Source organism: Telmatherina bonti (assembly GCF_933228915.1).
Source record: "Telmatherina bonti genome assembly, chromosome: 14".
Classification (NCBI taxonomy): domain Eukaryota; kingdom Metazoa; phylum Chordata; class Actinopteri; order Atheriniformes; family Telmatherinidae; genus Telmatherina; species Telmatherina bonti.
Window position 1 is genome coordinate 24,305,958 of NC_136612.1, and position 14,247 is coordinate 24,320,204.

At 40.4% G+C, this 14,247-nt stretch overlaps 1 protein-coding gene across 1 annotated transcript in view; it reads left to right on the forward strand.

The window, feature by feature from the left end:
* Window positions 1–11,229, forward strand: part of sdk2a (sidekick cell adhesion molecule 2a) — a gene marked incomplete at its 3' end in the record, with an annotated part of 34,130 nt that extends 22,901 nt beyond the window's left edge. Inside the window, 15 exon segments of the mRNA XM_079252949.1 lie at window positions 80–183; window positions 468–538; window positions 650–785; window positions 925–981; window positions 1,460–1,561; window positions 1,666–1,781; window positions 1,904–2,090; window positions 3,404–3,541; window positions 4,160–4,321; window positions 4,439–4,564; window positions 4,654–4,818; window positions 4,916–5,056; window positions 6,849–6,993; window positions 9,269–9,398; window positions 10,819–11,229. Coding sequence (XP_079109075.1) covers window positions 80–183; window positions 468–538; window positions 650–785; window positions 925–981; window positions 1,460–1,561; window positions 1,666–1,781; window positions 1,904–2,090; window positions 3,404–3,541; window positions 4,160–4,321; window positions 4,439–4,564; window positions 4,654–4,818; window positions 4,916–5,056; window positions 6,849–6,993; window positions 9,269–9,398; window positions 10,819–11,229 — 2,191 coding nt within the window.
* Between the last annotated feature and the right edge of the window lie 3,018 nt (window positions 11,230–14,247).

Genomic DNA, 14,247 nt, shown 5'->3' on the forward strand with positions numbered 1-14,247 from the left:
AGGTTCACTCCCTCAGTGTTATATTTATTTACACGCATAATTCCAACACAAACATGCTTTTTCCCCCTCTTCTGTAAAGGTTAAAGCCGTTCACATCTTACCAGTTCCGAGTGAAAGCCACCAATGATATTGGAGACAGTGAATACAGTGAGGAGAGTGAGGCCATCACTACACTACAGGATGGTAAGAAGTTCCAGGAGCTGAAAATAGGCAGGGATTAAACACATCACAATGCATCTAATTTCCAGTATTGTTTGATGTTTGACTTTTCCAATAGCGTTTTGTAGCTGTTTGAACATGATTCTACATTCATGCTTTGACTTTGGATGTTCAGAGCGAATACTTTACGTCAACAGTGTGCAGTGTTTGCTCTCAAGCTGTTCTCTGTCAGACTGTTTGAATTACATATCACTTTCCACTACTATGTTGGGATGCTAATACCTTTTTTTTTTTTAAACCTTCTCTAGCCCCGGACAAAGCCCCAACTATCCTGTCTGTGACACCACACACCACCACATCGGTATTGGTCCGTTGGCAGGTATGCTGCTGAATGTTTTGGTGAATGGAAGAATGTTGATTCTTTTTGGCACCTTTTAGTTAATTGCTTTTGCTGAATTAAGTACACTAAGGAGTACTTGTCTCTTCTTAGCCTCCCTCTGAGGATCAAATAAATGGAGTCTTGTTGGGGTTCAGGGTCAGATACAGGGAGTTACACTATGACAGACTACGCAGCTTCTCTGTCCGCACAGTTAACAGTCCTTCTGCAAACTGGGCTGATCTCACAGGTAAATTTACTGTTTAATAGTTTCGTCAACTGTTGCTGCTACTAGTAGTTTTGAATATATTTAAATATAATTTGTTTTTCCATTAACATCACCACTCTTTTTTAATTTTTTTTTCCACCATTTTTGTCCCAACTCCCAGCTCCATTCAGCGTCAGAAACTTGAGCGAATCATCTCTGACCCAATATGAACTGGACAGTAAGTCTCACACCTCCCTATATGCCTCTTCTGCATCACAATCTTTTCTCTCTTCTTTTATTATTTCTGTTTTTTGGGGGGGGGGTTGTTTTTCAAATCTCATGTGCTATATTTTGTTTTTGCAAAGTAGGGCATTTCTGTAGTAATTAACGGCAAGAGTGCACTCCATCCTCCCACTCAGCTGAAGCCACCGAGCAGCCACCACATATTTTCATTGTGGGGATACGACTTTAATCTCTCCAAGCTGCGCTGTCATTACTCCAATATGTTTTCCTTCCTTTTAATCACAGACAAATCTTCCCACGTGTCTCCACAACAATCCCATCTTTTCATCACTGAGCATTACAGTTCTGCTCTGTTTCTGATGTTGTCTTGCCATGGGCATCACTGCAACTCTTTGTCTCTCTGGAGGAATTTCTTTGTGCTTTTTTATCGTAACTCTTCTATTATCATGCTTCTCTGCACTCTCACCTTGTAGATTTGAGTAAACACAAGCGCTATGAGATCCGTCTGAGCGTGTATAACGCTGTGGGAGAGGGCCCTAGCAGTTCACCACAAGAAGTGTTTGTAGGGGAGGCAGGTAGGTTTCTTTTTTCTCTGAGCGGCACATTTTAGTCAGCTTATCCTTAAACCTTATTTCTTAACTGTTGAATGAGTCTTATTATATAAACTACCTGGTTCAAGTCCCAACAGCCCCTCCCCAAAACGTGGTGGTGCAATCTTCAACAGCCACTCAGCTAGATGTTACATGGGACCCACCTCCTCTAGATGCTCAGAATGGAGACATACAGGGTTACAAGGTATTTAAAAAGGATTTTTTTTTTAATATGTTACCCAAAAATCAATTTTATTTCTATGAAAACATATTGATTTTTATAGTGCAGTCCAAAAATACACATCTCTCTTTTTTTTCTGTCTGCAGATTTATTTCTGGGAGTTTCAGCTCCAGAATGAGACAGAGCGCCTGCGCACTCTGTTTCTGCCAGAGCTCGGGGTGAAGCTTAAAAACCTGACAGGCTATACAACCTACATGATCAGCGTTGCAGCCTTCAATGCTGCAGGGGACGGGCCCCGCTCCTTGCCCACCAGAGGGCGCACTCAACAAGCAGGTGCAAAATCCAGATGTGGATAAGATCCTTCAAAAGCTTTCACCTTGCAGCTATTACTTCTGCCAAGTCCATGTAGCACTCTGCCACCTCATATTTCATAACTTTTCAGTCTTTTCCCTTCTGTCAACTACAGAATTGCTCTCCCTCTCCTTATGTAACAATTGTTTATGGTTCTCAGTAGTAGTCTATGAAGATGAATCATCCCCTCAACTATAAGAGGTTTCTACAAAATAATAACTGATAAGTGTTTTTATCTTGAGCCACCACAAAACTGCTAACTGAACTGAAGCCCCTCCAATAACTTTTAGACAGATAATATAAGACCTGGTCCTTTTATTAAGCAAGGAATTTAGTTTTTTATGGAGGAGTTTTGCTTCATCCCTTGAGATATTGCCTTAGTAATCAAAGTCATTTTGGCACCTCCTTCACGACAAGCCACAGGGGTGGAAACCAAATGACAGTGGAGGAGCAGACAATACAAAGTGCGAGGGACACATGTAGATTAGTTTTTTTGGCCACAACTACACAAAGACGTCTGTGTTTACGAACTAGCAAGAGTCCCTCCTCTGTGGTTTCAGCACAGAAATGGTTTACAATATGAATGTCTCTAGTCTTTGCTGCCCCCCCTTGATGCTTATGACATTGGCAAGGCATACAAAGTGCTGAGAACTTAGAAACACAGGCAGGAATTTTGGCTCTTTGCACCACAGGGTCCTGGGAAATGAGCCAACACAAGCTTTTGTGATTTTTTTTATGCAGAATTGCGGTTAAATTCTGACACTTAGCTGGATCTGGGTTGGGTCAGTGGGCAGAATTCTCACAGCTCTCACTCAAGGTCACAGAGTGATTTTTGCAAACTTTTACTGCATAAAAATCCCTTTAAAAAAAAAAAAAAAAAAAGAACTTTTGTAAACATAACAAAACAATTAGCTACAAAACATTTTTACTTTGCTGCTCTGATATTGAACATTTACAAACTGCATTTAGCACAAAGATGTTGGTTCCCTCTGCTGATCGGTGGCGTTTAGATCTAGAAGAGAAAGGAAAGTAATAGGAGTACTAGATTTATTTCCTTTCTTCTGTTATTTTCAACAACATGATTCATGGATTACAAAGATATTTCTGAACTTTCACATTTTTTGTAATATTTTGCAAAAGAAAAAAAAAGAAAAAATATGGCAAATGATTATTAAGCATTGGATGACATATTCAGGTCAAAGCATGGCAGTTTGGCAGCTGTGTATGCAGGGTTTTTTCTAAACACTGAGAAGAAATCTGTCATCACATCTTTCCCCTCGTTTCTTTGCCAAAAGCACCGAGTGCTCCCAGCTACATCCACTTCAGTGAGCTGACCACCACCTCGGTCAATGTGTCCTGGGGAGAGCCCAAACAAGCCAATGGTATCATCGAGGGCTACCGCCTGGTTTATGAGCCCTGCACTCCAGTCGACGGTGAGAAACTCTGCCTGCAGTCTAATAACGCTGCCGTCTCTTGACATTCCTCAGCTGGCTTTCTCAGACAGTGATTTACAACCTCTAGCCTCTTAACCATATTCTTTTTTAACTCATGCTGCTTAAGCCGCTGCTCTAATTTGTTACAGATGGGTATAGGCCCTGCAGTAACATATATGGCAAGCCTGATAAACTATGCTGGAATGCTCTTGTGAGACTTTGCACAGCTTCCTCTTTCACTAAGAGAAACATGCTTAATAGCTGGCTAAGTGTTGTTGCCTTGACCAGATTGTCAAGTAATTGGGAGTTGGAATGCTGAACTGAGGCTGCTGCGGTCCCTCGGCTACATTGCTAACAGACTCAGTGGAAGAAGAACAGAGCAGTAAACACATTAAATATCAATTGGTATACTCTTGACAACTAAAAGGCTGCTAGATTAGAAAACATGTTGTGTTTTATGTGGAAACACAGTCCGTGTGTGTCTGTAGTCATCTGTCTGGTCTTCTCGTGTGTGCCCATTTCTGTTGTTTTGCAAGAAGCTTGGCTGTTTGTCACCTGTAGAAAGCAGTATCTAGAGTCTTAGTGTTTCCTGTACAGACTCCTCTCCTCGCACTCCAGGTGTCAGTAAGATAGTGACTGTAGATGTGAAGGGCAGCGCTCCTCTGTGGATGAAGATCAAAGACCTAGCTGATGGAGTTACTTATAACTTTCGCATTCGGGCTAAAACGCTAACCTACGGCCCCGAGGTGGAGGCCAACATTACCACTGGGCCTGGAGAAGGTACGACTCTAATCCTGCTATGTGTTACTGTTTATTTCGCTTATATAAATGGTGTTGTCTTTGGTGGAGCTTTTGCATCATTTTAGTCTCACTAGTCACAATTTTTGTCTTCCTAAGGCGCACCAGGCCCTCCTGGAGAACCTTTTATTTCTCGATATGGCTCTGCCCTCACACTGCACTGGACGAGTGGCGATCAGGGCCGTGCACCCATCACGCGATACGTCATTGAGGCCAGACCTTCTGGTGAGACATGGCATCTTGAGTTTAAGCTACTCAGACTCTGTTTAACTTAAAACTTTGTAACGTTGACATTTTTTCATGTTTGCTTTCAGACGAAGGCTTGTGGGATATTCTTATTAAAGATATTCCAAAAGAAGTGACATCCTACACGCTTAATCTAGACACGCTACGAGAAGGTGTCACCTACGACTTTCGAGTAATTGCTGTCAATGATTATGGCTACGGCTCCCCCAGCGCCCCATCCCCTTCCATATCAGGTTAATTATACTTAAAAAAAATAGCATAAATTTGGTAGAATTGATAAATATATATGACATTTTTTTATTAATATTTCTCATTGTTTTATGCTTACAGCTCAGAAAGTATCTCCTTTTTATGAAGAATGGTGGTTCTTAGTTGTCATTGCTCTAGTTGGCCTCATCTTCATCCTCCTCCTTGTTTTCATCCTCATCATCCGGGGCCAAAGTAAAAAATACACCAAAAAAACCGACTCAGGTAGGAAACTCCACCGCTGAATGCTGATAACATCTCAGTCAATTTCTGTAACTTAGGCTGCCGAGTAAAATTTGTCTTCCTCTTGGAAAAATCTGCAGAGAATTGAAAGGTTAATGATTAAGCATCTGATATCCGTTTTGAGGAATTAGAGCGTGAGGGCTCTTGCAATTAGACAAGTTCTCCAGGTTTTCCCACAATGTCTGACTAACATGGTAAAGATGAGAGTAAAGGTTAAAGCAGCGGAAACAGACAAATATTATTGTCTGAGTTGAACTGCGGCGAGGATCAATACCAGGATAAATGGCTTGGCAGGGGTTTAATGTCGGGGTCATTTATTACACTGAGAGTAATTATATATCTACGGCACAAGTGGCTCTCATACCAGCGTGTCAAGGGGCCAATTTGCAAGATTGTCAATTATCCCAGCTGACGCCACTCCTCCTCGAAACTCATTTGTCACAGAAGAGCAAGTTTATCAGGGTTAGTAGACTTGCCATTACTGTTAATTATTTATTGTAAGTAACAATAATAACACACAGAACAACTGAGGCTTGTTTTTTCACAGTCTTGTCATCCAGCCACACTGAAGCAGATGTGGATGTAAAAAACAGTAGCTAGAAAGAAAGGAGTGGGATTTTAAAATCCCGAAGAACCTAGTAGGAATGGTAAGCAGAACTCGGAGAGACCAGCGCAGAAGAAAATTGTTTTTGTCTGAGAACACAGCAGGCTTCTTTGTTCTGCTCAACCCATTCCCAGTTTTCCCAGCTGAGAGTCTGATCTGTCCTAGTTGTAGTTAGGATTGTATACTAATGACTGCCTGATAATGATCTAGGGATATATGGGAACATATGGTATAGCCAAAGACAGACCTGATTATTAAAGAGTCTGCTGCAGAAAAACACACATAACATGTCGAAATACATCCTAAGATTGTTCCGGCATTGTTATATAGATGTACAGGGACTCTTGTGAGACGTTGAATAGTGGAAGACCTCTGTGCCGGCTCACGGCTGGGAAGAAGTCAGCTGAAGAAAATAACAAGGTTTATCGAACAGTGTATCCAATAACAGAGTAGCAAGCAAAGCAGAAGCAGAAAAAAGACTTTTTTAAGAAAAATAAAAGTAGTCACAGCAGGAGATGTTGGCTACACTGTGTGACATAGAACAGAAGAAACCTGGTCGTACCCAGGGAGGTGATAATCAAAGCTGAGTTCACACAACAGATTTTCACACTGCAGAAAAATGTTTGAAGGTTGCAGAAAAATGACCCAGATGAGAATCAAACCCTCCATTCAGTTAATAGTTATCAGTTCCTAAGTGGGAATTCTGCAGGGATGTGATTTCTTGTGTCACCAACTGAATATCATCACTGAGTTTGAGGGGAAACATCTTGTAAGGGGAACTTGCTTGAATACAAAATAAATGAGTTGCAATCAGTGTCTGAACGAAGCCATTAAACAGGCGTAGATATAAACAGAATACCGTAGGGAGCAGGAAGTAAAGGTAAAACTGAGGTACAAAAGGAAAAGTAATTTATAAATTATACACAAAGAAGGTAAATAAAACATGAAAATAATTCATGATAATGATGAAGCTAAAACAAAAAAATAAAAAATAAAGATCCACAACCCATGGAGAGTAATGATATTTGTCATGATCTGTTGAACGTTTGCTGTTGTGTTGAATGTTTTATTCGAGCGACAATCAAACAACACAAAAAAAAAACTTGGTTTCTGGATTTGCTTGAAGATCATAAATTGTTCATTCGGCGTCATTTTCATACACCTGTCCAGGTAACCACTCCAACTGCACAGCAATGCCTCTGAGCCATGGAGAGATGGTGCGCCTGGATGAGGGACGCTTTCCAGCTCTGGAGCTAAACAACAGACGTCTGTCTGTGAAAAACTCCTTCTGCCGCAAAAATGGCATCTACACCCGGTGAGATGATGTCCCTGCATACATACTGCTGTGGTTTCCAGTGGACCATTGCACTGCTGTCCACTTCTCACTCACGTTAACTGTTTTGTTCCTGCTCTTGCTGTTCATGTTCAGTGTCTGAAAACTGGCAAGAATTAGGCATGCAACCTTGTGTTATGTGTCAGTCTTGAGTGATCGTATTGACCCTTGAGGAGTCCGGCTGCTGATTTGAGGCCACTCTTTTCACCTCATTTATATTCAGTGTTTGTGGAAGCAGCAATCTGTATAAGGGGACAGCACAAAACCAGCTGATTAGCATTCCAGTGTGTCTGCCTGTGCTCTTTGTTTGCCCATCTCCGCTTTAAACAAAGAGTCCTTATGGATCAGAACTGAGTTTTGTTTTTTGTTTCTTTGGCCTTGACCCTGGTTTTCAGCACTATGAGAACTGCAACAGAAAGTGCTGCCAGCAAGACCCTGGCTCTTTGGTCATGTTTGGGTAAATATTAGATAAGAGAAATGTCACAGACCCTGCAGCAGTAAAAGTTTACGTAGTGACTCGGGTCACAGCTTGAATCGTCATCTGCATGTTGTCACAGCATAAAAAGTTTTTCTTTTCATTTAGTGTTCACATTACGGTGGAACGTACGGGGGGAAGGCATTGAAAGGCAGGTTAATCTGCTCTGCCTTCCTTGACCACAGAGGCCAAGATTTGGATCAAAAGAACCTTGAGTCGCTCCCTCTCTTTGAAGAAGTCAAATCTGGCCCTGCACTATTTGCTAATGAAGAGGGAAGAGTGGGTAGGCTCCCTACGGGATGTTTGAAAGGGTGAAGCAAAGAAGGATAAATTAGACAGATAAGACAGGGGGAAGAATACAGTGCTGCTAAATAATTCAGAGCTCAGAATCCATTGCCCCTCCTCCTCACACATATGGCTGCATCCTTTTAATGTCTGACTCAACCTTCTCTAAATGTAACACACACACACCCCCCCCCCCCCACACACACACACACACACACACAAACACACACACACCCCTACCCAAGTCCGCCCACTCACGTTATCCCCTTTAACTAAAAGGAGATATGCACTTGTGTCAACGCTTTCATGGCCGTTGTCATCTTGTGTTTTCTAAGCTTGCTCTTGGCTTTCCTGTTAATTTAGCTCTTGCATGTATATCTCAGTACATTTTCTTTTTTTTTTTTTTTCAAAGTTGTCAAGGTTTTCTCCTTTTATGCCTTAATATTAAACTTGACATCACAGGGTTTTACGCTTGTCTGCTCTGCCCCCACACACTTGGTGTTTTCCATTTCAGATCATTTAAACATTTGCTTTCATGCCATTCCTCCTTTAAAGCATTCTTTTACTTTTTTTTCTAAAACCTACTAAATAAAATCTCCTTTTTACGTTATATTAACCTTGGTCACATAATGAACCAAGTAATGTCGCTCAGTGTTGTCCAGTCGGGTTCTCCCACCATCCAATTCAATCTCAGCAGACCTTGAATCCAGCAGCAGTCATTACTGCATAGGATGAAAAAAAAAAAAAAAAAAAAAAAAAAATATATATATATATATATATATATATATATATATATATATATATATATATATATACATATTGTGTCTGCAGATGTTTCTTTCTGCTTCACTTCATGGACTTAATCACAGGAGCAAGAAGAAGCTGGGGGTCTTTTATGCTTGAGTTGGCTCTCATATAAAAACTATTTGTGGAGCTTAGTTACCCAGCTTTTCTGCAGGAATTTTAAATCGCTTATTGACTCATTCTGCACAATCATTCAGCCCAAATCACCACAAAGAGTCCTTTCATGAAGAGTTTTATATATATTTTTGTGCAGGATGCTGTTTGTGCATCTTATGATGGTTTGAGTGGGCTGACCTTGCCCCCTGCCTGTTCTCAAGCTGAGCCTTTGAAGATTAGAGGGAAGAAGTAGACCAATTACATTTTCTCTTTTTTATTATGTATTCGTGGCTTCCATAAATGTTCAGATTGCCCATTCTGTACTTCTAAAAAATGGTTTATCTTTTTTTTTTTTTTAATGCACTAGATCTCTTCTTGATGTTCCCATTGTAAACCGTCTTCATTTTCAAACTGTTTTGCAGGCTTTCATTAGTTGTCTCTTTAGTAACACAGCTGGCCAAGGTCTCCTAAAAGAGACAACCCTAGAAAATCTTTCAGGTTTTTTTTTCCCAGTCGTGATTTAAACATGCTTATTATCTCACACACAGGCTTTTCATAACATATTCTTCCATTCCTCCTTTTCTTTATTTTGTTCAGATCTCCTCCAAGACCCAGTCCTGGAAGTCTGCACTACTCTGATGAGGATGTCAGCACTAAGTACAATGACCTGATCCCAGCAGAAAGCAGCAGCCTGACTGAAAAACCCTCAGAGATATCTGACTCTCAGGTAGGCAGTGACTTTGGCTTGCAGCCTATATGCTTAACCTTTTACTGGAATCAGCCTAGAATTTTAATTAAAAAGTTAAATTCAACTGGTTTGAATGTCTCAAAGTGACAAAGTCCTTTAAGGCAAAGTTGGTACCTTTCCAACTAAAGAAATACTTCTTTTTATTCTACTTAATTGTACTTTAGTCACACTGTCACACTGTCCATCCTCTTGATAGCCTTTTTTTTTTTACTAATAATAACCGCTTTGCCAGATGTAAAACGTAGACAGCTGCCTAGTTATGAGACAGCATTTCTGGGGATATATTAATGACAATTTTCCAGACAAACTGTCTCAAGTGGATCAGCTTAAAATTAAATATCCTTTAATTAGCAAAGCCTAGTCATATCTGATTACTATAAGTCTTTTAAAGGTGACTTCTGTGGAAGGAAGGGAATATGCAGCTGTTTCTCATAACACGCGTCTGACGAAAATCACGTCAAAACGAATTAATTTTCTAAAAACGGGAAATAGCTTTTTCATTTAGAAGGTTTGAGCTCATCGTGCCATGTGTGGAATAGATAAAAAGCCATTAGTTAGAGGTGTCAAGGTGGACAGAAAAGGCAAAGAAGTTGAACGTTCATACTCTGAACATCTGTCTTCCTGCACTTGTGCAGGGTTTCCCTGACCAATTTATCTGGTACCTGCACAGTCAAAACATTGTTCAAGCCGGTTTTGAACAAACAAGACTCTCCCTGGAGACAAAACCTGGTGTTATTCTTTTTCTCTGCATAGCCTCCCTCTGTTTACCTGCCACTTGTCCAAATAAATGGTGCTTCAACATCTGCGGAGCTGGAGTATCTCAATAGAGTCGATGAGCGAGTGGTTGTCAGGCACAAATGTTTAATGTTGTCTCAAAGAGTAATTTGCTGCCCTTTTTTTTCTATGTTCTTTCTTTCTGGTTTTTTTTTTTTCTTTAATTGTTTGTATTTTACAGTAAGTACTATGTAGTGGAACAAAAGGAAGATTCAGCCACACAAACATCTGTAACTTACAAAAGTGATGGCCTCATATTACAAGAAAAGCAAACTAATCCTATAAACATTATCTCTGTCCAGGACACTCTTGTGTGCACTTATATTTGTACCCCACAGAGATATGGGTGAGCTCCTACAGTGTGTCTGACTGATTCTCAATAGAAGTGATTATAAGCCCTTAGAGAATTCATCGTGCAGTAATAGATTTAGAGTTGTGTGTAGAGGTCTCCTGCTGTGTTGACTTATGTGGTTTGTTAATGAACCGTGCTACACTAGGACTAGAATAAGCCCCGATTTGAGTGTGAAAATGTAGTTGTCATTGCATTGTGTAGGATCTGTTAAGTAATATTGCTGTCTTCAATTTTTACCAATCCAAGTGATTCATGTTTGCAACTGGCCCACAGGGCAGCGACAGCGAATATGAAATGGATCAGAGCCGACAGAAGACCCACTCATTTGTCAACCACTACATCAGCGACCCCACTTACTACAACTCCTGGCGGCGGCAGCAGAAGGGCGTCTCTCGTCCGCCTGCGTACGGCTACTCCCAGCCCGAGCCCCTGGTGGAACAAGAGTCCCGCCAGCACCCGCCACCCGTGCCACCTCTACCCCCTCTCGTCCCCCAGAGCGCCCCTTCCCCGCAGCCCCAGTGCCAGGGTCAGGGCACTATGTTCAGGCCGAAGGGAAGCCGGACTCCCACACCCTCTCTGCTGTCCTCAGAACCTCCCAGCCAGCACAGCACCCTCTACCGGCCCCCCAGCAGCCTGGGCTGTGCCGCTCAGGCACCTACCGCAGGCTTCTCCTCTTTCGTTTGACACAGAGCTCTCCTTCATATAACAACTGGACCCTGAGGACGAGTCTTTGATTTAGTTGTTGCTTTATTTGTAATTTGTTCTTTTTTTCTTTCTTTCTTTTTTTTTTTTTTTTATTTAACTTTGATCTTTTGTTCTGTCTTACAGACAGAGTCCTTGCTCAATATTAAGCATTGCAGGCATCTTTAATAGTGCTTTCTCCTCTGTGAAGAGTGTGTATGTATGACTGTGTTTGGCGAGTGTGGTTGGTTAATGTATGTAATCTGTATTTTATGGAAAGACAATCATTTAAGGATTTTTGTGCATTGCTTTGGTAAATTTATTTGAATGATCAACCATATATAAACAAGGGAGATGTGAACTGAAAGTTCTGAGAAAAAAAGTCCTTGTTTTAAAAAAAAAAAAATGTATTATTGTTTATCATGAGAGCTTTATGAAAAACAACCACCTTAGATCCATATAGAGTATGGACCACTAGGCTTGCAGAGACTGGGCAACGGAAAACCATCTCTGACGGGAATAAATGTTTGACAAAGGATGAACTGATAGTGAGGAGTGGACTCTGACTCGGAGAGAGACACTAGTGCTCACTGTGGCCCTCGGCTGCCTTTGACTTTCTCACTCTGCCTAGTCATTGTTGGAGCTACAGTATGTGTTTATTATATGTACTTGTCTCATATTGTTTACCAGATATTTATATCAATCAGCTTCAAGCTCGACAGTTTCCGAACATCACTCGTGACAATGTTATGAATCACATTAAAGCATTGTGGCACCTTTATCGTAGTCTGAGGATGTTGATTGTGCGCTGGTACTCATGTCAGTAAGATATTCAACTTTCATCGTGTGCATCCATTTGCTCTTGTCTTGTTCACAGAAAATGACCGAGGTCCAAATGCACAAATCGTCTTGGTTCTAAAAGGCTGATATCGAAACCACTTCAAATATATGCGATAACAAGCGGTCAAACAAGCAATAACTCAGCTTTGTTGAGTTACTAAAGAATAATTGTAAATTGTGTAAAGGTTTTCCAGGCGATGTTGATTTTCATAAGAGGGATCAAACTGGTCTTTTTCTTTCAGAATTTCTTGGTATCTTAATATGAAATTGGCATCTTGCGAATGGTTAAAGATTATGGCAGCTTGTAATTGAATATTTTATAGTATTTTTATTTTTAAATCATAATGTATGGACAGAAAGCAGCGGAAGAGAGGTAATATGTGTAAACCCATCACTATAGATTGTCACGTGGTGTCTGTTCAACACGTTACAGGGAAGCAAAGCATTCATTTGACCTCTGAAACTGTGTCTTATGTTAAGAAGATACACATGCAGAATGTTATGTTTGTTGCAACAGGCTAAACATGTGTATTCTTTACAAAAGGTTTGCATGGGGTATGCCGACTGTGAATAAACTAATACCGTCTATCAATGTCCAATGTCAGCATGTATACACTGCACAGTGAAGAAACCCATATGGATCTACTCATGGTAGCTGTCTAAAATAAATTCTTCTATTTTCTGATTACTTTTTCTTTATGAATCACCAGAACATTTCAGGATATGGAATATTACGAAGAATTATTCATACATTGGCAAATTAGTCAGGGGATTTAAAATACTGACATATGAGAGGATTAGTAGGGCCTTATAAACGTTGTATCAACAATGGTTTTAAAGAAAATACAAGCCCTATCAGACAGTGCAGAAAACCATTTCATAGAGTAAGTCCTCAGCAGACCTTTTCGCCTGATCAGGGAATTCAAAAGTGATTTCTGACACTTGATCCCGCTGTGCTGGAATGACCTGATTTCTCTCAGCTACAGCAGAGACATGATTCGGATGCATAAGTGCATGAGTTCAAGGAAAAGCCTGATCTGGTGCAAGCATGCTGAAAATTGGGAGGAGGTTGAGACAGGTGCCAGGGTAATCTTCTTATTTCAGGCCGAAAGACATTGATTTTACACAAAACAGAGGGATCATGCTGATAGGTTTATGGGGAAGGTTAAAGTCTAGTCAGTGGAAGGAGAGATGCAGGTGGATCATCTTTGTTGACACTGAAAGATAAAGAACAAAGGGAAAAGTTCACTACAAATCAAACTGACAAGTTGTTAAAGTTACAGTGAGTTGATCAGTATGGATGATTGATCAATATGCAGTTATTTCTTAGTTATTAAATTACAATTCATTGATTGATGATTTAAAGCTTTACTTTATTCTGTGGATATATTGTAAACATAACCGGCAGTTTTTAGAACAAAATGTTGTATCTGCTTCCAGTATTTCTATTTTTCAACTCAGATCTTTAAATTCAGCATTTCCATATCCATTATTCACCTGAAAGAGAGAGAAGCCTCTTCCTCACTCACATTTATCTACCAAGAGAGCAACAGAAGCAGCTTCGCATCAACAAATCTGTCACATTTTTACATTTCAGCTCAGTGTCTCCTCATGGGTTCGACTTAACGCGTCCTAATTCTGACAGCGTTTGTTGGAGCACGTCTGCAGCACAACCAATTCGTCTCGACTGGTGACTCTAAAATTAGGGCATAACAACAATGGGTCACGCAAATGGAAATTGAAATTTACAACTTTTTAATATGTTTTAAATAACAAAAAAAAAAAAAAATGTGTCCATTATTTCATTCGAGGATACTGGAGTGTCTTGTCTCGTTTTCCTTTTCTGTGCCATCGTTAAAATAGAGCTCTCTTCTTTTCCAGCAATGTGAAATATTTAAATAGGCTTAGAAGACATTTCATCGTTTTGCTGTGCAAAGTGGTGCTCTAACACTGCTCAGTCAGTCACGGCTCCCTGTTACATCTTTGACTTTGTATTTCCCCTTTTTAAATGGCAAACGGGTTTGCAATTTGTGGATGAAATAATTTTTATCAACAGTTATTGCTGCACAATACAGGAGTACCAAAAGGTTTAAGCCAAAACAAAAAAAAAAGCTGAAAACTCAGCTCAGTGCAAGTCATCCACCAACCAAAAGCTTTGTACTCTCAGACCTCCTTGGCTAA